We start from the raw sequence: 24,116 nt of genomic DNA, 5'->3' as shown, positions 1-24,116 counted from the left end.
CTCTGGTGATGGAGACAAGAGACACTTCTCACCCCCCCGCTATGGCCCCAACCATCAGTGAATGACTTCAATTAGCTATTCCTGAAATTCAGTAGTTGAAAAAAAATGACCGGAGTTAAACAAAAGCAAAGCAAAAAGCCAACTTCCTGAAAACCTTTTTCATGAGAAGTTCTCCTGCCTGGACCTCACGTTTGGATGGTAAAACACAGCTTTGCCCTGCTTAAACCATTATCTGTGCACACTATGACCACAGGGATAGAGAAGTTTAGGATTTATCCCATGGGAAATTCCAAACCTTCACCCTGTTTCAAAGAGGGTGAAAGAGCCATTAGGAAGATTTCCCATGACTTTGACAGCAAGGGCTGATTCTTTTGCCTGCTTCATGGATGCAGCCACTGGGGTCCCGTGCAATAGCAAGGAGCTCCCTGGACTGCAGCTGGCATACAAGACACAGCACAGGGCAAAACTGCATCCTCATAGCAAATGAATGGGAAACTGAGGTTGCTGCAGCAGTTGACGAGAGCTGTGAGCAATGCAGGAAAAAAGTTATAATCTAATATAGCCACGAGTATTCTGCTTGGAGCATCCTCCATATGTTAATTATTAATAATACATTTATGAGAAAAGTTCCTGTTCCAGTTCTCCATTAAATAGGATTTACACAGCCATCTGGTGTTCTGTTTAACTCTTATTAATTTTTTTTTAAAACTCAGTTTGTGTGTCTTACTGTTAATCTAATTAAAACTCGTGAAAGAGAGGGGTGCTCTGGCTTTGTAAGTTATGAAATGAGCTGCTAACTGAGAAAACAGAGAGGGGCATTCAAGGTTTGCAATTAAAAGAATACAGCAGCAATGATTTTTGACATTGAGAAAGAAGGGAACGAACGTCACTTCTTACAGAGAAGCAACAGCTTTACATCTACAGGTAAGTGCCAAAATGCAACTCTCCTGACAATATTAAAGGGTTATAAAAAAGAGCAGAGCAGCATGGAGAAAAATGAGAACAGAAAATAGGAAGAGTTCTCTAAAGGTGATACACACTACTAAATGCTCTTGTTGCGGAACACCAAGAAAACCTGCATTTCCTCAGGGCTGGAGGTCTGAGGGAAGAATTCAAAGGAGAGCTGCCCCAGCTTCTGTTCCTATACCTCACAAGTGCAAACGACACCATGGATGAACTAGAAATAAAGTCAAACATAGGGAAAAACTGTACCATATTTATATTTCTGATAGGGATTGTTCAACTGTTTAAAGAAAATACTCTCTCATGCAGTTTCCCATCCAAGAAAGTGAAGTAAACCCTTATACCTTGTAAGCATGCTACTAATCAGCTACAGAGATACAGAATGGCTCACTGCTTCAGGGCAGATGGACTTTTAAAATATCAAAGCTCTTCTGGAGTACACCAAGCCTGGGGATAAGTAACCTGGTTCTGACAGAGCCCGTGTGAGAGAGCACAGAAGAGAAACTGGTACAGTCATTGGGATCAGCTATTTTATTTCACTGGGAAGAGCACTTCGATGTAGACTGCCAGCCCTCTGCTGTGCCACGACAGGGCTCCACTGCTCCCTGCCTTCCTCCTCCCTTTGATGGAGCAGTAAGAACCCAGACCTTTACTGGGGTTCACATGCAAAGCCCAGCTAGGTTATACCAGGAGGCAACAAAAATAAGTTTGCAACAATTCCAGGCCACAGGCTAGAAGTCCTTCTCTTGACAAGCACCCAGGGCTTTATAAATGCTTAAACACTTGAAAACTGTTTACTTCGCTCTTGACAAACTGTTCCTATTGTAACAGTCGCTGTAATAATTTTTCAAGGAATCACGAATCATTAAGATATTTAATTTGAAGGGAGCAATATCCCCAGTGAACTTGAACAGAGGGTATTTGAGTGTAGTTTTCCAAGAATTTCTGGGTACAAAGTGATAGTTTAGTTCTTTCAGGTATAGTTGTAATACAGTTCTTAGAGGATGTTTTATAAATGACTGCAATTTTAGCTTTTTCCTCGCTGTGAAATGCCTGCAGCAAAATGTCTTAATTCTTCACTACCCCTGTATATAAAATACCTCAATTGTGTTACTGAGACCTAAGCTTGCTTTCTTGGCAGTGTCTTACATATATTAAGAGCTTTTTCAGGAAAAAGATAGAAATAAGAGTACAAAGAGACAGATAAGGCTCTGAAGTCTGAAACCTCTGGCGTTTCCTTGAATGAGTTTCTATTTCATCTGAGGTTTTGTACATAAGAAGAGGGGAGGAAAAAAAGGAAAGAGAAAAGGATTCTGATCAATACATCAGTGCAGAGGAAAATCATTCAGAACAAAACCTGCTGAAGTTACCAGCTGCAGGTTCCTGGGTAGATGATGCAAGAAGGCTTCAGTCCCTCTTTCAGGGTACCTTCAGTGTGATGAGTGAACAGCTCTGGCCTCCCATCCAGTTCAAGACCAAACTGCCCTTGGAATGAGGGATTTTCCAAGCAGAGATTTGAACTTAAAATAAAAGAAGTGTGAGAAATAGTGTATATCTGGCTAAAAGTGTGAGTTTGATGACTGAATTCACTGCTCTGTTGCTCTGTGTGCAGGGAAGTGCAGCCCGTACCTCCAGCAACTGTCACTCATTCAGGGGCATGACTACAAAATTAAGGACATTGCTTAATTAACATACTGAGACAGGACAAAAATTAGCACTAATAACTTAAACAGCAAACTTCACCTTAATTACATCCCTAAATCTCTCATATGGGTACAAATTGGGATTAAATGGGAATTGCATCAGCAGCTGTGCAATAAAACCATGGATATTAAATAATTTTCAGTATAAGTTGTTTCCTGCAAACCTTCATCAACTGAAGCTTGCCATAGACATTTAGAGTCCTAATAAGAAAGTGTGGATATAGAAGCTAATGGTAGAGATAAATTTAAAGAAAAATAAGTTATTTCTTGAATCTTTGAATACAAATATTTAGTTTGGATATTAGCTTAGTGAATAAGCCTACAGTATTGAACATTTGCTCTTCTCCAGTCTGTTGTGAAGTTCTAGAGGGTGCCTTGTCTAAGGTTTTTTTGCTGTTCACAAGAAGGAACAAATAAAATATTCCAGTTGTCCCCCCCAGTTTAAATATCTTAATTTCTCTGGCTCATTTGGAGCTTGTGGAGCTGGAAGCAGAACTGACCATTGGAGTGCTGATGCTAATGATAGAGGTAGGTGGGTTTTAGTAATAGGGGCAGCAGGCACAGATGTAGTCTCTTCATTGCATTAACTTTGCAAATGTGACCTGGAACTTACAGAACCAGTTCAAGAATTTATCAGATACTTATGGCAACTCGCTCTTCATCACATCCCTTTCTATTATATAATTTTTTTACAATGAGAATAGGTTTTAGAGCACAGGTTTCATATACATGAGCCTAAATGTCTCTCAGCTGAATAGAAAATTTGTACCTGAAACCTATTTTCTCTTAAGGAAATCATTACTACGCTACCCTAACACAATCTCTGTTCAGCATGTGCAATAAATACCAGCTTATTATCACAAGCCACTGCCAATAACCAAAGCCATTTATCTGAACACATCTCTGCCTCCCACAAATGAAGCTATCTCACTTTCCAGCTAGCAGTTAAATGCTCACCTTACACACAAACACTGATGAAAAGGATGCTCTGAGATGTGCTAAACTGAGTCAACAATGAGTAATGTTCATGTTCATATTCTGTAATTAACAGCTATTATCTGTAGGCAAGGAGTGGTTGTGATCCACAAAGGATGCTTAGCTTTCTCAAGCATATGAAGTTATTTATAAAACAAAACAACTAACTGTATATGGCAGACCACAGATGCCTTAAATTAGTGGTCAGACATCATAAAATAACCAACTGTTATAAAAATATAAGAAACTGAGGAAATACTCCCTTGAGGCAGTCTAAGCCAGGACAAACGCGCTCAAAGCAGCACAATTACCAGCAGCAATTCAGCTCCGTGTAATGGCTTTGGTATCTAGAAGATGACAAGTGCTCAGAAGAATAAAGGAGGAAAATAGCACAGAAAACTTCACACACTGAAAGAACTCGAGGTTCTGACCAGCTCTGCAATAGCTCTCAGTCTGCGGGTGAGTGGGGCTTCTCCTTGGTGATGAGCTGAGTACCTTGCCGTTGGGTTCATTTTCTAAAAGATCATCAGAACAAATTTGGTCCCTTGTTACCAAAGCAACAGCTTCGCTAGCTGAACTTGACCCAGCTTGTGGAAAGGCACCTTACTAACCTTGGGCTCAGATGCTATATACAGCATACTAGGAAACAGTACTCAGCTCCAAACAATGTGCTCCTACACAAAAGCAATTCATTTCAAATAAGAGCTCTAAGATTCTCTTCAATTAATGGCTTTCATAACAGGAAAAGACCGTCTCTGGCAGCAGAGTGACACAGTCAAGAGGACAACTGAAGCATCTGATGGGTGTGCAAGGGGAAAGAGAGCAGATGTTAGCTTGAAAATTTGGAATGCTCTTCCAAACCCATTGCAGGAGCCCAGTTTCTATCAATGCATATTGTAGGAGAAATTAATCAGGACCACCCAGACCAGAATTTGCCAGAATCAAGTGTTCCATTCAATGAACATTTCCACAAAGTGCTAGGACTCAAAGAACAGCCTTGGTCTCACCAAAATCTCTCACTGAGTTTCCAGGTGAGTATCTAGTTGACATGCAAAGATGTATCCACCCAAACAAGCAGCTTACCTTTTTGACCTCATACTTAATCGCCAGTTTAATTCTGCTCAGACTTGGCCGGTGATGCTCAGGGCACAGATGTATGTTCACATCTCCATTCAGAATTGCTTCTACTTCTTCAGTGTCTCTGCACAGGTCCAGAACCCCCACTACAAAGTCCTTGCATTGCATAGATAGCTTCCTGTAGTCGTTCTAAGGAAAAACAGAGAGACACAAGCTATTTAACTGTGCATTTGAGAGCTGGCCTCAGACTGAAGCTACAACAGTAAAACAGCCTGAGGGAGCAACTGCGAGCAAGGATACATCTGCAAATCATACTGGCTGGAATAGCAGCAGTGAAGCATTTGGTTTCAGCCAGCATAGAACTAGGTTTGTACAAATCTATATGAACTCCTTTCCCAACTAATTAGCAAAGTTTCTACCAGCAGCATATCCTAAGTCACAATAAAAAGCTCTCTGCAGAATGGGTGAATAATTTGTATACAAATCCTGATTTAAGCAATTGCATGGCCTCTCCTCTGTGCATATCTTCTAGAGGAATGAAAAGATACCCAAACAAACGGGTTTGAATTTACATCAAATTTTACCATTTATGCCTTTTGCAATAAACTCTTTAATAAATATAAAGGAGTGGCAGACTATCATGAAGCTGCAGCATCACACCCAGATGTGCTCAAATGAATTAGATAGTTGTAATACCAGTTTTAGTTTCAAATATATTACCTAGCAACATGGTTAAGCTGTTCCAAAAGAGCATCCAGAGGATAATTTCCTCATAACATTTCTCTAAGATGTAGGACTTCAGAAACCCAACATGATCTTCCATGAAATAACTTCACCTTGCAAACCCAATTTACATTTATGGAAAAGAGATAATACGTAGCTGACTTGAGAGCTGGCTAGAAGAGCAATTTCACTGCCTTAAACTGTGATTGATTTTCACATGCTGGCACTTTAAATGAAGAAAATGCCACCATCTGAGTAAATGAAGTAAATTAGAACACGATTAATACTACCATTAATATCCTAACAAAATGGTGATATTAAAGATTTCATTAACCAAATAGAAATAATAAGCATAAGATAAGCTCCTACTGATTTGAGAGATCTTTTCAAATTAAGTTTGATGAGTTAATTAAATTCAGCAGCTTAACTAATTAAGCAAGAAGCTAAAAAAGAAGGTAGTTAAACCTGACTTTGATGATATGATAAGAGTAACCTGACTTTGTACTCTCATATTTTCTAAATTATTAATTCTACCATTTAAACACAGCAACATATTAGCCTTCCTTGTAAAGCTATGATCTCAAACAAAAGTGCAAACATTAGTTAATTAGACAGCACAGCACTGATTGAAAGATGGTGTTACACTTAGAGGTTGCCAGATTTCTTTGGAAGTGGTAGGGGTGTTTTGCCCTTCAGAGCCAAGTTGCTCCTGACAATGAATATTTTCTTTAATAAGGTGGTTTAATAATTTTGCTATGGCTTTTGAGGCTACATCTGATGCCCTCTCACAGACACACCTTGGTTATTATACTGTCACATGGGTTGAAGTCTGCTGTTTCCCAAGTCAGGTCCAGGTAACACAACATTAATGCACTGCCTTTTAAAACACACAACTGTTTGTTGACAAAGCATCCACTTTATGGGTGTACAAAACTGGGAAATCACCAGCCTCCAGTTTCCCTCCTAAGGCTTGGAGTTTCATGCATGAAGATTTTCCATGAGAACTGGAATTCACATTTAGCCCCTTAAGGAAGTGATGTAGAAAGTGTGATTCCTGTCTGTGCTTTGGGTTTCCCAGCCTGAGGTCTTTAGGAAAGCAAGATATCTACTCCAGGACTGCTCTCAAAATTATCAGTTGCATGTAGCTCAAAAGTGCTTCAGGGCCAGGATGGGAGATTCTTGCAGAAAGTGAAAGATACCATTTCTGATGGGTGTTTGTGAGAGCAGAGCCAGGGATATATTCTACAAATAAGACCTTCTGTGAGGAGGAACTGGTAGGGTTACATCCTGCTATTTGTGCCAGATGCTGAAGGCTGGGTTTCCCATTTCCTTCTTGAGCACTGCAGTCATTCACCATGTTTCAATTACGGTGCTCAAAAATGGAAGTCAGCAAGAACTTCCAACCTTCATTAAAAGGGACATAACGTAACCACAAGCAGGTATTTATCTCTGGTAGAGCAGGAGCATGCTCATAGAAGAAACAGGGACACCAAGTCTTGTTTAAAAAGGCCAAATTAGGACACAAACATATAAAATGTCTTGGAGGTCAGGCAGAAAATGACTGTACATTTGCATTTAAATTGACCACTCATGTATTTTGTGGAGATAGGGGTTGTGGAATGAATGTTACCAAACAGTGTGCACTAGTGTCAGATGTAAGAGAAAGATTGTACTGTAAGGATTCAAAGCTCTCCTCTCTAATCAATCCTGTGCTTTAATCTCCACCATGCCAAGATGTTCTCTGTACTGAAACAGACTGGGAGAACAGACACCCAGAATCAAACCTCAGCCTGAAAGTAACTGCAGGAGCTGGGAAGGACTGCAAATGCAGATCTGAAAAGGGGTATAAACTGGGAGAGAAGTCCATGAGTGCCCCAGGTAATGGAGACACTTAATTAGCCCAGCAGGTTTGAAAGAAACAAGAGTGAGAACTTTGCTAAACTGTAATAACATTCCCTATTTGTACACTGTTTACAAAGTTCACAAGCTTATCTCCTAGCCAGCATGTTTCAGGTAATTCTCACCACCATTTCCACATCATCTGAACAGCCAGTATGTATTAGCTCTCATTATTTTTCTTCTTCTGCTTCCTTTAAGGAAAGCAGTTTACTTAGCAACTAGAAAAGTGCTTCTGAGGCAACTGTAAATGGCAGGCTCCCAGCTGGAACACTCCATCACAACCCACCTTTATTCACATCCCCTGCAAACCCAGTGCTGCTTCTGATTTTGTACACTTGCAGACATAATGGATGATTTTTCTGTTCAAAATTATTTACTCTAATTATAAGTGCACACGAGAAACAGAAGGGTCTAACCAAGATACAGGATGTGTAAGAATGAAATAATAAAATACTTCCCAATCGATACGTAACTGGGCTGGAAAGCAGCTCGCTGCTCTCAGGAGGCATTTCTCAGGCAAACCTCAGGGATCACTCATAGTGCTGTGCCTTCAACCTAGATTCCTCTTACAAAATCATTCATCATTTTGTGCTGGTTTCCATGATGTTCATGGTCAGCACAGAAAATCCTGCTGTTTGCTAATGAGAACACACAGTGCTCAGTGATTCTCCTACGATAATGCATCTCCCTTTGCAATTTTACAATATCATTTTTTTTAAAGCTAGAACATAAGAGTTAAAGATTAGCTATTTCCTGCTTCTCCTGACACCGTTGTGCATGTGGAGTTAAAAATGTCTGATTCTGCTGTTTTGAAAAGGCTGATGATACTTGTCATTCACTGCAATTTCTCTGAGTACCCTATTATTATCTGCTGATTATGTTCTAAGTGAACTCTGTCATATCTCTGCATCTGTTCCAAACCACCCAGATTTCTCCAGAAGAGGGCTCTTTCAGGTCAGAGCGATACAGCCTGAGTAAAAGTTGAGAAATGATGTGAAACATGAAGTAAAAGCAGCCATCTCTCTCGATTAGCTAACAAACACAAACCAAAATGAACAAAACAATCCAACTGCTGTTTCATAGAGTCCTTAGAGTTGCAAGGGACATTTAAAGGCCACATAGTCCAACCCTCCTGAACGGAGACACCCACAGCCAGATCAGGTTGCTCACAACTTCATCCAGCCTGGCTGTGGATGTCTCCAAAGATGGGCCATCCACCCCATCTCCAAACAATCTGTTCCAAACGTCAGTCATGTCAAGGATCAGAGAGGAACTACCTCATCCAGAGGTGCTGACCTCTAAATGTCAGCTCTGCACATGCATTTCCAGAAACTAGAATCAATGATCCTTATGGGTCCCTCCTAACTGAAGTAGGAAGTAGCATCAATGGCTCAGGAGAAAGAGGATGAAGCCATTTTGCATACATCCTCAACCACCCTCAAAATCACTGCTGAGCCCTCTGCCTTTTCAGTCCCAGGCTTAAGAGAACGTTGTAGGTTTTAGTCTTACTGATGCTGATGAAATACTTCCAAGCAATGTGCTGAAGCTTACATTTCACTTTTCTTTTTTCTCCTAGTTGTTGTAGATAACTCACAGCACAGTGGGCCGCAGACCCACACAATGGCAAACAACACATGAATACAAAACAACCTGTATAAGTGCACCAGTCATGAAAACCACTCTGTCACCATTTAGGACATTTAATTAAATTCACTCTGATAATTTCTTCCAAATAACATGCACAAAGAGCAAAGCAGGAAGCACAAGCCATCACTAGATTTTCCAGGCAGAGATAATTCCCAGATTCCTAGTTTTTACTACTATCTTGTTCTTTTAGCACCTACTGAACCTAGTCTAGATGTCCAGAAAAGTGAATATCACAGATGAATACTCAAGGGGTGACACAACTACATATCTTTATCAGAATGATTTTTCCTACCACCTTTTTCAATTAAAGAAAACACAGGCTAATGTTGTTTACCAATATATGCACTTCCCTGCTAAATAAAAATCTAATAGGAAAAGGGGGAGGAAGCTGGATAGCTAGGACTTCTATCTGAAACACAATAGAAACCACAGCAATAACAGCAAGGCCCTAGGATGCAGCAAGTGAGGATCTGCTCAAATACGACAGTAGCATGCAAAGAAATAAAGAAGCTGCTTACCTCCAGAAGGCTGAGGTATACAGGGATCTCCTAGGAGGAGCTCTCACCTGTACTGCCAACCCTTAAATGAGATCTGGGAAGGGGTGAATCCTGGTTCCACCCCTTCTGGGCACTCAACTGCATTGCATGCACCTGAGCTCCCCTGGGTTGGTCCCACCTTCCCACCAGGTGCTCCATCACCGCTTCAAGCTGTAACTTGTATTTCTGCTATCATATTATTATATTATTATATTAAAACTCTGTCCTTTAAATATTGCCTGCCCTGTGAATCTGTCCCACTCCATTGCAAGGGTTTCCACACAGGTCCAAGACTTCTAGAACACGTGGCCATGCACATTCCCCACCCATGACTGGGTCTATCATGGCACCAGAAAACATCTGTGTGTTTCCAGTGCAACCGCAGATTGACTGCATGGTGCATACTTTCTATATCCAACCTCTCTTTTGTGAGCAGTGCAGGAGCTGTGTATTTGGCAGTAAATCTGGCACTTCTGCCTAGCTTAAAATGTGCTGTGTTCTCAGTGTCTCCTTGAAGATTTGGCTCTCTGTTTAGTTTATGTCACACGTACACATATATCGTGGAGAGAAATATTGCAATGCATTGGATTATCATTTTGAGGAGCAGCAGAAAGAGAATAAAATGCAGAAGGAAATCTGTGAAAACCAGCAGAAAATGCCCCCAGATAACAATGCATGTAGAAAGAAAACAAAGGCAAGAGAAAGGAGGAGGCAAGCCAATAACATTACATGCTAGATTTGAATCATGCTTTTTAAATAACAATCATGACAAGTAGTCAAAGTGCTTAGAAATATTTACTAATTAGATTTCACATGAAAAATGCAAAAGCCAGCTAAGAAGCTGTTGGACCAATTTCCTTCTGGGTATTTACACAGCCTGTGACCAGCCATATGCTTCCAAAGGAAAAAGCACAAGGTCTGTAGGAGGGAAGGAAACAGGAGGAGATGCTAAGAAGGGCTCTAACACTGCTTCTGTCACCATGGTCACGTCTCAGGGGCAGAGTCCATTCCCCAGGGCTCCACCGACTGTGCATTTAAGTGCTGGTATCTTTGATTGCAGATGAGTGCGTTTCTATTCTTCCCAGGCTAAATGCCTGTATGCATAGATGATGCCAAGCCTCTACAGTTAGTTTTCCAGACAGCGCAACATCTAGTTGGTTTGTGCTCTTGTGCTTTCTAAATGGGAGCACATCAGCAATTTTTTAGGAGCTTTCTGTCATATCCAGTGGGCATATCTCTGAAAATGAAGCTAAGTGCTCATTTAAAGCATTTTACTCCTCAGGTACTTCTTGTTAAGCATGTCTGGAGGTAGCAACAGATGCCACTTGTTCATTTTGCAATGAACTAGACCTTGACTTCTTCACCCCCAAAGAGCATAATTTAATAAACAAGCTGTTCAAATGTAAGTTTGACATTTCAAAAATGTTTCTGTGTTGTTTTCCAAACAGTTTGGTCCTTTCTAAATGCAGCAGAGATAAGGAGGGCACCTGCCTGCTTCCTGCAGTGCTGGGCTGCAGTGGGGAGCTGCAGAGGAGCCATGCCTCAAGGCTAAGGGTGCCGTTAAATCCTGTAAGGGAGTGTTAGGAGACAACAAGAGATATGTGCTACAAAAGAGGCCAAGGGCAAATCAGACAGAGCTGTGCTCACTTTAGTTTTGGCCAAAGAACTCCAGAAAAAAAACAGTATGCTTTGAGTGAGGACCAAAAATTGTGTGGCTTCCAAGAAGCCATGAAAATATCATCCCATGCACTGCTGCAGGAGTTTCAATGGCAGCTGCACTGAATGATTTATTGTTGCAGTGGCTTTTTTTGTACCTCTTTTCTCCTCTCTAGGTCAGGCTTTCTGGCTGCAATTCATCTCTTCATATGCACTGCAGAGGCTGACCTCTGAGACAACGTCTCTTCAACGAGGGGGTGGAGCTGTATGAAACCAACCCACCGACCCTGCAGTTCACCTTGGGGTTGTTCCCCAGCAAATACACCAACGTGTTCAACAACTTGCTGAGGTGCTGTTAAGGATTTTCCACCGTGGAATCAGGAAATCTGTTTAAAATTTCTTGTATTTGCACAGGTCTGGTGGTGGTTTGAGTAACCTGCTGCAGAAGTTTATCATTAATGGTAGAGCAGATGTAATCTAACATTTATTATGTCGAGCAGAAGGCTGTTTCTTTTTTTCTTTTATTTTTTTCCCCTCAGTAAAAACCTCATTGTGCACTATAATTTATATCCATTATTGGTTCATAATACTGAATGCAGAATAAAGCTTATTATTTAAAGTGATAAACACAAGAAAAAGATCCAATAAATTGGTTTATTACTGAAAATTCCAAGAATTTTTGAGTGGGTAAAATAAAAAGCAGAAGAAATGTCCCCATCTTATTTCTACTGTTTTCCTCTCTTTTATGTCTCTACCAGCAATTAATTTTGGGAAACTGTTTAAGTAATAAACACAGCTTCTGTAGGATAAAAGCCAACAGGTCAGTTCTACATGTTCTTTCTGCCAATAAAACATTGGAACGTGCAAAACATTTCATTTTTATGTTTTCTTTAAAGCCTCTTCCTATGCAGTTTTTAAAACTTATTTTTTACCATTTATCGTGGTAAAATGTATTATATGAGGAAGTAACTACAAGAATCTGATCACATAATCTTAGGAAAAAGCTGTGTTTTGAGACTGAAGGCCATTCCCAAGTCATTAGCCAAAACTTCAGGTTTCCTAGATTGAAAGATTTTAAAATCAGTCCCCTCTACAGTTTTTTAAAGCACTTTGACAGAATTTTTTTCTAGTTCCAAATTAAAATAAGTTTCATGAGCCTATGAACACTGAAATTAATGTCTCTCTTGACTTACTGGAAGTTTTCACCCCAAAAGGGGCATTACCATTTTGAATAGGCATCAAAGAAGTTGCTTGAAGGACACCTCCAGCTCCTGCACTCCTTTCCCACAATGTCACCTCTTCCTCACAAGCACTGTCACTGGGCACCTCTACAGTGCATGTGAGCACAGAAAAAAATCAGTGTTATTCAGTGGAGAACGAAAGTCTTCTTCCATCTCTCTGAAGACATTCAAACGCACTTAGAGCAGAAATGATGTTGGTTGACAACTTTTTTTTAAAAATCAGAGTATTTAAAATCTCAAGGCTGGCATAGAAGCTTTTCAACATAATAAGGCATTTTAATGCTTGGCATCTTTCTCTTTCACATAACCTCAGCTGGTTTTCAAACACACATCACAAGTAAGCCACGCGCTTTTAATTGCTCAACAAATTAAAAGGTTTTTTTTTTTTTTTTTTTTTTACCTTCCTGCAGATTTTCTCAGGCTCATTTGAATGCCTATGCTGAAACACCTGTTTCCAGAAGATAAACTATAGAGTCCCTGGATGTCACATAAATAGGACAGGCTGTTCAGAGGTATTAAGCAAATGCTCTGGTGTTCAAAGTGCAGGTAATACTTGCTTAGCAAAGGAGAGAGTCTATTTCCCTGTGTCCTGTCATCAACAGCTTCTCTTTATAAAGGACAAAGTACACATTTCAAGATAATGCTCTGCTAATTCTCATGAAATGACATGCTTGGCAATGAGTAGTTTTCACACTACAGTGGTGTAAAATTCTCTGCAACAAATTACTTTCCAGGAATTGGCATTTTTGATCACGTAAATGCCAAAAACAACAGACACTGAAGTACCTACCGCCAGTTTGTGCTAATGTAAAATTATTTGTATATCATTCCTGTTTACCCACAATCTCGTGGATAGTCTGCTTAGATGCAGTGGGGCCGGGTTCATTATAATTATCTACAATAACAACAATTACAAACACAATGAGTGCTAAACTAAATCACTTCCCATCTGCAAAGTCCACTTTGATATTGGACTTGAAAAGCTCCGAATGCATTACTTCGTTTATATTCATTAATATGATGTGAATTCCCTACAGTGCCTTGGATAAATGTACCTGACTTTATTCTCCCATCTGCTGATCTAATATTATTATTCCATTCAGAGCTATGGTCCTAATTATGCTCATTTGTAGTTGCAGTAGATATCCTTGCCCAACGTGAATAATAAGCAGCAGTCGTTGGAAACCAGTTATCTTGCTCATAACAAATTGCTTGGCTGTTAACTATTCCCTAAAAACTGATGCTGGTATTAGCTGAAAGCTTGGGCATTTGATGTTTCTAATTAAACACAAAGCTTACCAATATTGTGTTACTCTGATAGTGCAATTGTGATAGCATCGTTTTCCATCTGTTTGCCTCACTAATAATTTGATTTCATCTTTCTGAAAAATGTCTTCATCTTTGGCGCTCTAGAGTGTTCCCTCTTGGTAGCATTTAGTGCTGAGGGGAGGAGGGAGGGTAATTGTATTACTGTGTAATTTTAGACCTATAACCATTCTGAAAAGAAGAGAAAAAAACACCACTCTCTAAAACGATTGTGAGTAAGGGCACACTCAAAGTCACAGAGACTTTGCACTTGTTGCAGGAGGATCTGGTGGCTGGCATGGGAAGGACCAACACATCTCTCCTCTCCTGTAGCAGCAGCCAGATACAGGTGGCAGGAGCCCTGTCAGAGTTTCCACCGATAGATGCACCCAGTCAGAACACCAAGGCTCATTTTGCCTTGCACGCTCAGTGGGTAAGAAAGGAAAGCACTCTGTCTTTGTTAACTAAACTCAGGCAACTGGCCAAATTATTCCCCCTATTTATCACAGTGCTACTAGCAGCAATGCCTGCAGACAACACGAGCTGCTCCTCTACGGAGACAGCAGGGACACAGCTGAGGCACAAATGAGAATCCCTCAGCAGCCAGGACTGGAGAGACAAAGATACACTGCTGTGGGACAGTCCAGGCCGTTGGTAAAGTTTGTGGCAGAGCACGAATCCTACTGACCAAAACAACAGCTGACGGATTAGATTTTTCTGATGGATCTCTTCATCTGAGATGCAACAGATTATTTCTCATTTATACAAAGTGAGGAACCTATAAGCAGTGCCCAGTAACCAGACCCACTTTAGATAGTTCTTTTAGGAGTGAGGATGAAATCATGGTTTCAGCAAATCCCAAGAGGATATGATGGTCAAAGGAGCCATGATTTTAACCAAATACTGGAGTTTTGCTTCCACAATAAAGCTATTACAAAATACAAAATTAATAATGTTGTGGAAGGCTGAAGTCTTTATACGTAATTAAATTTTTGAAATTATTTCTGAATTATTTGTTGCCTGCTGTCAAAACACCTCACATTCCTCATCAACCCATTACAAGATATATTACGCTTCAGGCTGACTACAGAAAATTCAGACATGGTCTGAATTTGAGACTCTCGTATTCATTACCAAAAATTTTAGTTTTATAAAGAATGAAAGGAGATTATTCATCTCCTGAATATATTAAAACACACTATATATTAAATATATTAATACATTAATATATTAAAACTACACTATATAAGGTATTTTGCATTCAAATATATTTCAATAATGGCTCAGTAAAATTAGCACAGGACTACATATTTCCTCCAAACAGGTTTTTTTGAAGGGGACAAAACGAAAATATTCAGGTTTCTTACACTGACACATCTCTGGTTAGACCTGTTGAATCTTTTTTCCCATCCATTCTTTCAGTATTCTCAAGGGCTTGTTCCTCTGGGACAGAGATCAGAACATTTCCCTGCAGAAAGCATTCCATTGACTTTTAAAAGATTTCTCTTTCTTTTTCTCGAACATCAGCTGGCAGATTTAGCAATAATGTCACTCAATCACCCAAAAAGTAGGCTAAATGGCCTTGTAAGCAGTGACCAGGATCCAATTTTCTGCAGTTGCACAGTGAGTTGTGCTGTCACTAGAGTTACAGCTTTCATGAATAATGGTCTTTCTTGTTCCAAGTGCAGATGTGGGTTGTAGGTGGCTGAGTTATACCCTTCACTGTGAATCATAGCATCCACTACTCTGCTTTACAGTGAATAGATACAGACAGATGCTAACATACCTTCATGTTCACACATACAGGCATATTTTTGAAGACGGCTCCAGGCACCATAGCTTTGGCATTGACCAAACCCATTCTGAAAAGCTTTGGAGATTTCCTTCTCATGCAGCATTGTAAAACCATTTTGCTTGGGCAACGTGCCAGGAAGAAAATGATTTAATCACAGAACAGGCATAGAGAAAGCACTCACAGGAACAGTTCCCCAGATAGAGAGCATACTTCTTAATTTATACAAATATAAATGGAACCACAGAAGAGAATTTTCTTCAAAAAAAAAAAAAAAAGAAAAAAGAAAAAGGCAGAAGGATTCTTTCTGTACATTAATATATTTCAATAGTTCCTGCTACAAACCAATGCAAAATGTGGCTAATCAGTTTAGCTCTCAAGAAAAATCCAATTTACAATTTAATATTTATGGATTTGTGGTTGAAAAAGAACATCACAGCAAATGAGTTCCTCACATGCAGAGCCCCACTCTGTGAGCAAAACACACATTTCACTGTGAGGCTTAAATGTATTTTCCTTCTCCCAGGCTACTTCCACCATCACTCCTTATTTGCTCTCTTATTTTAATATTTAATTTCATCCGATAAATTAAAATTTTAATAATAGGAGCTTGTTTTCCAGCTTGATTCCTTCCTGTACCGTGAGCTGGGTAATTGGCTGTACCTGCTTATGTATTTGAAAACTAGAGAGAATTTTTAAAGAAGAAGCAGCATATGTTTTAAGTGCACATTTTCAAGGCAGTCTGGATAAATGGTTTTTAGGTGAGAGTGAAAAGAAAAAGGAAGACAATTCTTTTCTTAAGCTAAAAAATACCAAACCGCATCCTTGACCCCATCTCGAAGAACAAATAATGTTCTCATTAAAGACTGGCCTGGAAATGTTCATATCCATCCCCCAACTCAAAACAAAAAGTTACAAGTTACTATTGTACTGTATAATCAATAGAGATCAAGATGTTATAATCACAATACAATCAAGAGAGTTAGGCAAAGTAGACAGTGACAATGAAAGAGAATAAAATGGATGGCTTACCCTTCGGCTGGGCTCACCACAAAACGCCAATAGAGGCAATCTCCAGAAGAGATCCTTCCCCCCTGGTAGCCAGCTCTTCAATAGGTCTAGGAGAGGTGGAGCCTGGCCCCACCCCTTCCAGCAGCACAGGTGAATTGCCTTCACCTGTGCTCCTCTGGCTGGCTCATGGTTCACCTCAGGTGATCAATCAGAGGTTCAGGCTGTGACTCAGTAGTTCCCATACATGTACCTTTAGAAATAGCAGCTTTCATCACAAAAATAACTCTTTTGCCTTGTGCACTGAAGGTACATTTTGCATTGGATGGTTTTTATCTTCGTTTGCAGAGGTTATACTTATTTGGGTAGAAGATTCACAACTTGAGTTCATCCTTTTAACACTGTGTACCAAGATGGCCTGAAAGGCAGCAAGGATTTCCCTTTGAGGAGCCAAAGATATTGATGTAGCATAGAGCCAATAGGAGAAACAGAAGATGATCTAATTAGAACCCAGATTACAGAGTAAGAAGCATCAGAAAGGGATGTTCTGGCCCAACATCAAAGGGCAGAGTCATCAAGCATTAATTTGAGATAAAGCTGAATAAACTGCTGGCCTGCTCTCTCAATTGGGAATTTAGCAATGAGACACAAGAGACAGCAGAGGAAAGGGATGCAAGGAGAGGTGGTTTTCACTACTGAGCAGCGCTTTTTGGAGCAGTTATCAGAGAACTCACAGGAGGAGAAACAGCAGATCCTTTGCAGCTGTGCGCAGACGTGGTGCAAAAAAAGACATCAGTTGGAAATAGTTGAAAATCATTTTTGGAAATTAATATTTTCAATAGATTTTATGATGGCGGTGCTTGATTTTCGAAACAGGTGCTGGGTAAGACCAGTGGTATTTGTGAAGAAGAAAGTAAAAGCAGCAGTAAAAAGGAGTGAGTATATTCCCTGCAATGGAGACTTTAGAAGTTCCCTCTGTCTTCTCTTCCTAAAACTCAGCAAAGTGAAACAGCAAAGCTAACAAGGATGTAAAAGAACAAGGTTTGTAAAAGAACAAATCCTCTCTGGATGAAAGAAAAAGAACAAAATAGCTGGAAAATTACACAAAAAACTGGAAGACCAGATAAAAACACTGAGGCATCAGTAAGCATCTTGCAGAAATAATAAATATCACTAATAAAAGGTGTCAGAGGGAAGATGCATGCCAGAGAGAATATTGAAGCAAGGGATTATGGAGGGATAAAAGGATCACTCGTGGAAGAATTGGTCAGAGTAGAAAAAAAGTTATTGATTTACAAGAGTGTTCATGAAGTTAATTAGGAAGATTCCCACAGCAGTGTCTTTATTTTCATGGGAATGAAAATAAACTTAGGGAATGCCTCCAGGCAGTCCTGAGAACAAAAATGCCAAAGAGATTCTTCTGTTTGGACAGAACTGCAGCTTTTCAGCAAGTTATAATCAGATACAGCAGTGCATATTGTCTTGCAGCAGCAGTACTATGTATCAGTGTCACTACTATCACTCAGCGTACGGTCGGTCTGGTGCAAATTCCACGTTTGCAGAGATAAAGCAAGAAATGCATAGGAATTTTACAAGGTTATTTTTCTTACAATGTTTTGGCCAAGCACATTCTATTAACGACCTAGGTAGAAAAAAGTAGTACTGAGTTACAGGAGCAAAAGTTTCATTGCAGGAATGCCAGATCATCCCTAACTGATACATGCCATTAAGTCTCCTGGGATGTTTTGCCATTCTTTTTAGTTCCCTGAGGGTTCATGGCTTTGAGTCTCAGCTGTCTCACATTACTGCAGCCCCACTGAAATGACAAGCAGTTCCTAGCAGGCATATCTCTGTAGGCAGCTACACACTTGACTTGCTGCCACACAAGCCAATGCTCCCCATAAATAGGGCAGCAGCCAGGCACAGCCCATCAACCAGCTGAGCCCAGATGTGCCACATACACACACAGACAGGATAAGGTCACTTTTGGATCTTGAAATCGTTTAGGGAAAGCACTACAGTCAATCAGAGAGCATCAGCAAGAGATATGGCAGGTAGAAACAAAACATGTGCTATAGTAAATGAACAGAAAGTGTTGGTAGGATTGATAAACAAAGAGCACACACCATATGTTTTCCAGGTGGTGGTTTTGATCACACCTTCAGTAATATTTTAGTCAACAGGAGCTGAGAACTTATTTACCACATACAATTCATGAGATTTTTCACAGCTTCCTTTGTGATTCTGTAATTGAATTTGTCTGGATTGCTAAATAGAATGAATTGGCTGATTGTCTTCACCACCCAAAGCATGTCGTGTATTTTGGAGCATGCCAGGCTGCAAAACAAACCTGGGTGTGGGTTGGGATCCCACCAGAAAGAGGAGTGCTCCATCACAGCTTAAAAAAAAGAGCAGAGCTACTGCTCTTTCTCTCTGTTTGCAGGATGTGAAGTGTTGTAATAAGGCCTGATGCTGCCTTTAAGTTGCAAGGTGCAAACATTTCTGCAGACTGTTTGCTAGAAAGATTATCTCCAAAAGGAGATCAGTGGACACACAGAAATGATTCTATTGACTCTGCTATTAATATCTCAGTCCTAGAAGAGTCACCTGGCTGTGAAGAGCCAATATCTGGGAAGAAATCTGCATCCAGCTTCATGCCAAGGTGACATGAGGAAGATTGATTTCCCTGGACTGGAGAGAAGAGCAGCCTTTACCAGTTGGATTCACAGGCAATGTCTTATTTGTGTGGACAAATCCTGCCTATGTTATTCATACTGGAAGCTTACTTGCACGAGCAAAACAAACAGGATTCACTGATCGAAGACAGAAGGATTATTTGCTTTATGACTCATGCTCAAGGTCTGCCAACTTTGAAAGAAATGGGAGTGTACATAGATCTTTCAGTTTGAGTAAAAGCACAGCCTCCCCCTGGAGCTTCAGATACTTAACACCTCCTTTTATAGCCAGCTGTGTTTAACACTCAGCTCTACTTAGAAGCACAATATGAGATGCATGCAACATGTACAAATACTGGGAGGTATTCCGAAATTTCAAGAATACACACTGGATGACTTTCCTGCCTGGTTCATTTTTAGGCTAACTGCCAGGTCATTTAATGCATTCAAATTGCGACAATTCTCAGCTGAAACAACCAGTACAATAATTTTTGGGAGAGGACGATATTCTGATTGAATTACACATTTTTAGACTCACAGAATACGTCTCTGAAAGCAATTTGTTTTCTAGTGCTTATTAAAAAGCTTTGTAGTTTTTTTGTTTGATTCTTTTTGGGAGGACTTAGACATTAGAGAATTGAAAGTTAAAAAATTAAATAATTTCTGTATAAATGTAACAATATTTCACATTTTTCTTTTTTTTCCCCCCTTATAAGTAAGCCTTGCAAAAATCAGATTTACTTGAAATAATGGCTTATTTGAGAGTATGCATTTATTGTAGGTAGCTGGACAGATCCTCATCTTCTGCAGTTTCATCTCAGCTTGACTGAAAAAGCAGTGATTTAACCCAATAGTCGATCTGCTCCAATAAAACCACTGGCATCCATCGGCTCTGTCAGTTTCCACCTTTCTTCCAGTTCTGAGTCTCCACTGCTCCTTTCTACATGGGGGAATTTACATTGTAAATGACTGCCTTGATCTTCCTTCGGAGCCTAAATCAGCACATCAAGAAAGGAGTTCAATAGGGCAGCATATCCACCCAGATTGGTAACCCAGAACATCTCTCAATATTAAAGACCTATTGATCAGTCAGCAGAAGTGCTGCCAAAGGTCAGCAGTGAGATTCTATTACACGTCCAGGCTTCCATTTTAACCTCAATAATACTGCTATGAATGGTGCATTAGTGATTGAGGGCAGCAAGCAGCAGGTGAGAGGCTCTGCATTTATATTTTAATTATCTCATGCTAAGAGTTTCTTCAGAGGTAGGTGATCTAGCCCTTAATTACTATTTCTTCACCTACATTATTAAAATCTTACTTGTGTCCTTCAGTTTCAAGGACTTTTTGTTCCTCTTGAAAACTGCATTGTTAAGACTGTGCATAATTACCTGATTCAAAATAATTCCAAGGGATAATTCTATATAGTTGTGGAGCACTGATGGTAACTACAGAACCTCAGCAATACAAACTATGAAGTTGTGGAAAATATTATTTTAAGATGCACACAAAAGAAGACCTCTGGAGCTTGTTTGGTTTCATACATTTTTCCTAATTTATGGACTTCTTAAACACATCTCCAATGAATGCATTCTTTTCTAGAAATAAATTCTCAAAATGTCATATTCAGTGAAAAAAGCTCCTGCTGTATTCTGGGCCACGTTGATTATGTTAATAAGAATAAATATTTTTGAATACATACATAATTTGATTTTCATCTACAGCAAAGTACATCATAATCTTGAGATATTTGTTATTTCTAGAAATGGCAATATATTAAAAGAATGTGAAAGTAAACTACTGGGTCAGCTTATCAGAGGTACCTGATTAATATACATACGTGTGTTTTGCACAGAAGCTTCTCACTGGGCAGCAAAATTGGAAAACATTCCTGAAAATACAGTAAACTGGCGAATGTTTTCTAGTGATTTTCCTTTCTTGATTTATTCACATCCGTTTGTCAGCCTGGGGAGATGGAGGCCAACCATCACGAGACTATTCAGCATTCCATCTCGTTTGCTCCTGGAGGATTCATGTACCTGCCAATGCCAGTCTAGACTACGCTGGCAGCTCTATGAACAAAAGGAGGGATTCTGGTAGATTTGCATTTCTTCAGCAAGACTCTTATCAGAGCTGACAGGCATGCAATACTGAGACTGCTCATGCTCCGCACAAGGAGACAGTCCTCTACTGAGAAGAAGAAGGAACGTTAATGAGATATTAATGTCGTTAACAATTTGGGTGAACCCACGTGGTTTCACACCAAAATAACCCTCACTTCAGCAGCTGTCTCAGAAGACGCAGTGAGACTTCTTCTAGGACAGAGAGAGAAAAAAAACAACTCTCTTTTCAACTGTTGTGGTCTTCCAATTCTGATTCATAAGGGGAAAAAAAAGGACACTGTAAGATTTTGCCCTAATTTTATTGCCTCAAAGGTCCATGGTTTGGGTATTTTTCCACTTGTTATACTTACTACACTGTTTCAAAGGTAACAGCTTGAGATCATGCTTCTTGTCAGATTTAGATTAGCAATCATGTAGCTTTAAGTCATGAAATGGATGCTTTAACACTTGAATAGTTTTCTAAATTAAAAATAATGGATTTCTGGCTGGCATTCTACCCAAGTTTACTCACAATGTATGCTTTATTACCCCAGTGTCATTGATCGTGATTGTAGCTGCACAATAGTTGTAAGTCAGAAAACAGCTTAAAGTTGATGACTGAACCACTGAAAATGAGTTTTCTCATGACTAATTTATTTTATAAAGGGAGACGATGCTATTTATGAGATGTAAATGACTTAGAGAAATAATGCAAATGACATTGGACATTTACAAACTCATTATGATAATGCAAATGTTGAATAACTTGTCAGAGAGTTCTGCAAGTTCCACCGTTGTTTGGCATGGTAATTGACTTCATAACAATTTCTTTATTATTTCTCCCCTCCTTTTTAATGAAATTCATCATACAGAGATGGAGTACTCAACCATTAAGTTGAAATGCAATTTTAATTACTTTGCAGAAAACCAAAAGTGCTTAATTTATACCTTTTATCATTGGAACAGAACTAGATGTTCTGGATTCTCAATCAATTACACCAGATTCTAGAGCTCTGCTTCTAAAAATACACTGAGCAGTTAAAAAGACTTACCTTTCTTACAGGAGCTGAGTCTTCATTTTTGGAATAAAATAATTTAAGCTTTATTCCTGCTTCAAACTAAAGATTCTAAGCAATCATAGAGTACAATATAAAAATTCCCAGTAAGGAGAGCACTGATACAATATGCAGTATTCAGTTCCAAAAACTTATTAGCTGCAGAATGCGTACTGATCTGGATCTGTGTGTTGTGAACACACATAGACAGATTCTATACTTTCTGTTTCCTCCCCCCAAGAGTGAAAGCCACTACTTGATCAAATGTGTGAAATACACACTGAAAGAACACTGAACACATCTGACCCACGAAAAAATGCCATGGAAGTAAGTTACCTTAAATTCAGTTTCAATGTTGGCTAGTCTGGCCAATTCATTGCTTAATTCTAAAGCAGTAAGGACAGGGTCTTCGCTGGAAAGAGACAAGTAAGCAGCACTGGCTAATCCTTTGTAGGCATTCATTCTCGATCGAGAGTGACTAAAGGAGTCTTTCCTCTGCTTCTCAGTACATTCATTGCACTTGCAAAAATAGTCATGTGGCCTTTCAATCCGTGCACCTTTTAGAAGTAAGATGTGAACAATTTCGTACTCCTGGCAGTGGGCTGCAAGTATGATAGGGGTAATGTCATGGGAAAACCTAGTTCCATCTTCATCGTAGGCGTAAAAATCATCATCTCTCAGTTCCTGCTCAAGGGGACTGAGTGTGAGACGCTGCCCTTGTGCAAAGGCGGGATGGTTCAATATTGCTTCCACTATGCGCACGTATCCTTTGCTGATGGCCAACAACAGCGCATCCCCAACTCGAGCTAGATTCTCCTTTTTGAGGAGGAGCTCCGTCACTTCCAAATGCTCATTCCCTACAGCTAACTGTAGGGCATTCTGTCCCATATAATCAACGCAATTAAAGTTCAAGGTTTTGGACTCCTCCAGCATTTTTCGCACGACTGGAATGTTGCCATATTCTGCAGAATCCAGAAAGCGTTCCTCCTCTGCAGTCAGGCTGGTGCCCTTCTCATTGAACATGTAGGCTGGGCCCCGGATGGCCTGCCTGCGGCCCTTCTCCCGAAGGGTTGTGTGCCTTCGATGCATGTTTTTATAATTGCTGTTTCTCAACCTGGGGAAAAAAAAAGAAAAACAAAACAGCGCAAAGGAACATAAGTCATGTTTTTGAAGATTCATAACTCCACGTAACTTGAAGTAAAGTTGGAAATGCATTGTTATGATCTGATCTTGCTGGCTCTGTCTGCTCTGAGCCAGGCATTTAAAATAATTTAGGATATCTATGGAATAAAGAATATTTTCTTCTGGATAACAGGCAAGTTTTTTCCTGATCTACAACACACTGGATTTCAACAATAATGCCAAGAACATTCTTAGTTTGAGAACTTCATTTAAAAAACAGTGCAAGTACATTATTTTTTCTTGTTTGTTTAGGAACTGTATCCATAACAAAGTATTTCTCCTAATTACTCTTAATGAGGTAAACTAAAGAAGGTCAGCACATCAATAGCTCTTGTACCAGACCAATAAACTATATTCTATAAACTTAAAAAATATGCATCTAGTTTTGAACACATCATAACATATAATAACAGGAATAAATATATTGCATTCTGCTAAGTTTCAGCTGGCACAAACAAACCACCTTTTCATTCACTGCTTGTTTCCATGCTACATAATACCATTTTTCTCTTTCCTGATCTAGAGTAGTTTAATGAATGACTGTCTAATTTTCATGTTGAAATACAGTTGGCAGCTACTC

General features: G+C 39.6%; 1 protein-coding gene across 2 annotated transcripts in view; it reads right to left on the bottom strand.

Annotated features, from left to right (window-relative positions):
• TRPC7 (transient receptor potential cation channel subfamily C member 7) overlaps positions 1–23,443 on the bottom strand; it is a gene marked incomplete at both ends in the record, with an annotated part of 56,110 nt that extends 32,667 nt beyond the window's left edge. For both annotated transcript variants that reach the window (XM_079542345.1, XM_079542346.1), the window contains 2 exons: positions 4,725–4,907; positions 22,691–23,443. In XM_079542345.1, the coding sequence (XP_079398471.1) occupies positions 4,725–4,907; positions 22,691–23,443 (936 nt within the window). The remainder of the gene's footprint in view (positions 1–4,724; positions 4,908–22,690) is intronic.
• Positions 23,444–24,116: the final 673 nt, after the last annotated feature.

The sequence above is a fragment of the Tetrao urogallus genome (assembly GCF_951394365.1).
Source record: "Tetrao urogallus genome assembly, chromosome: 14".
In the NCBI taxonomy this organism is placed as follows: domain Eukaryota; kingdom Metazoa; phylum Chordata; class Aves; order Galliformes; family Phasianidae; genus Tetrao; species Tetrao urogallus.
The sequence above is the reverse complement of the archived record's forward strand: the minus strand, read 5'-3'. Positions and strand labels throughout refer to the sequence as shown.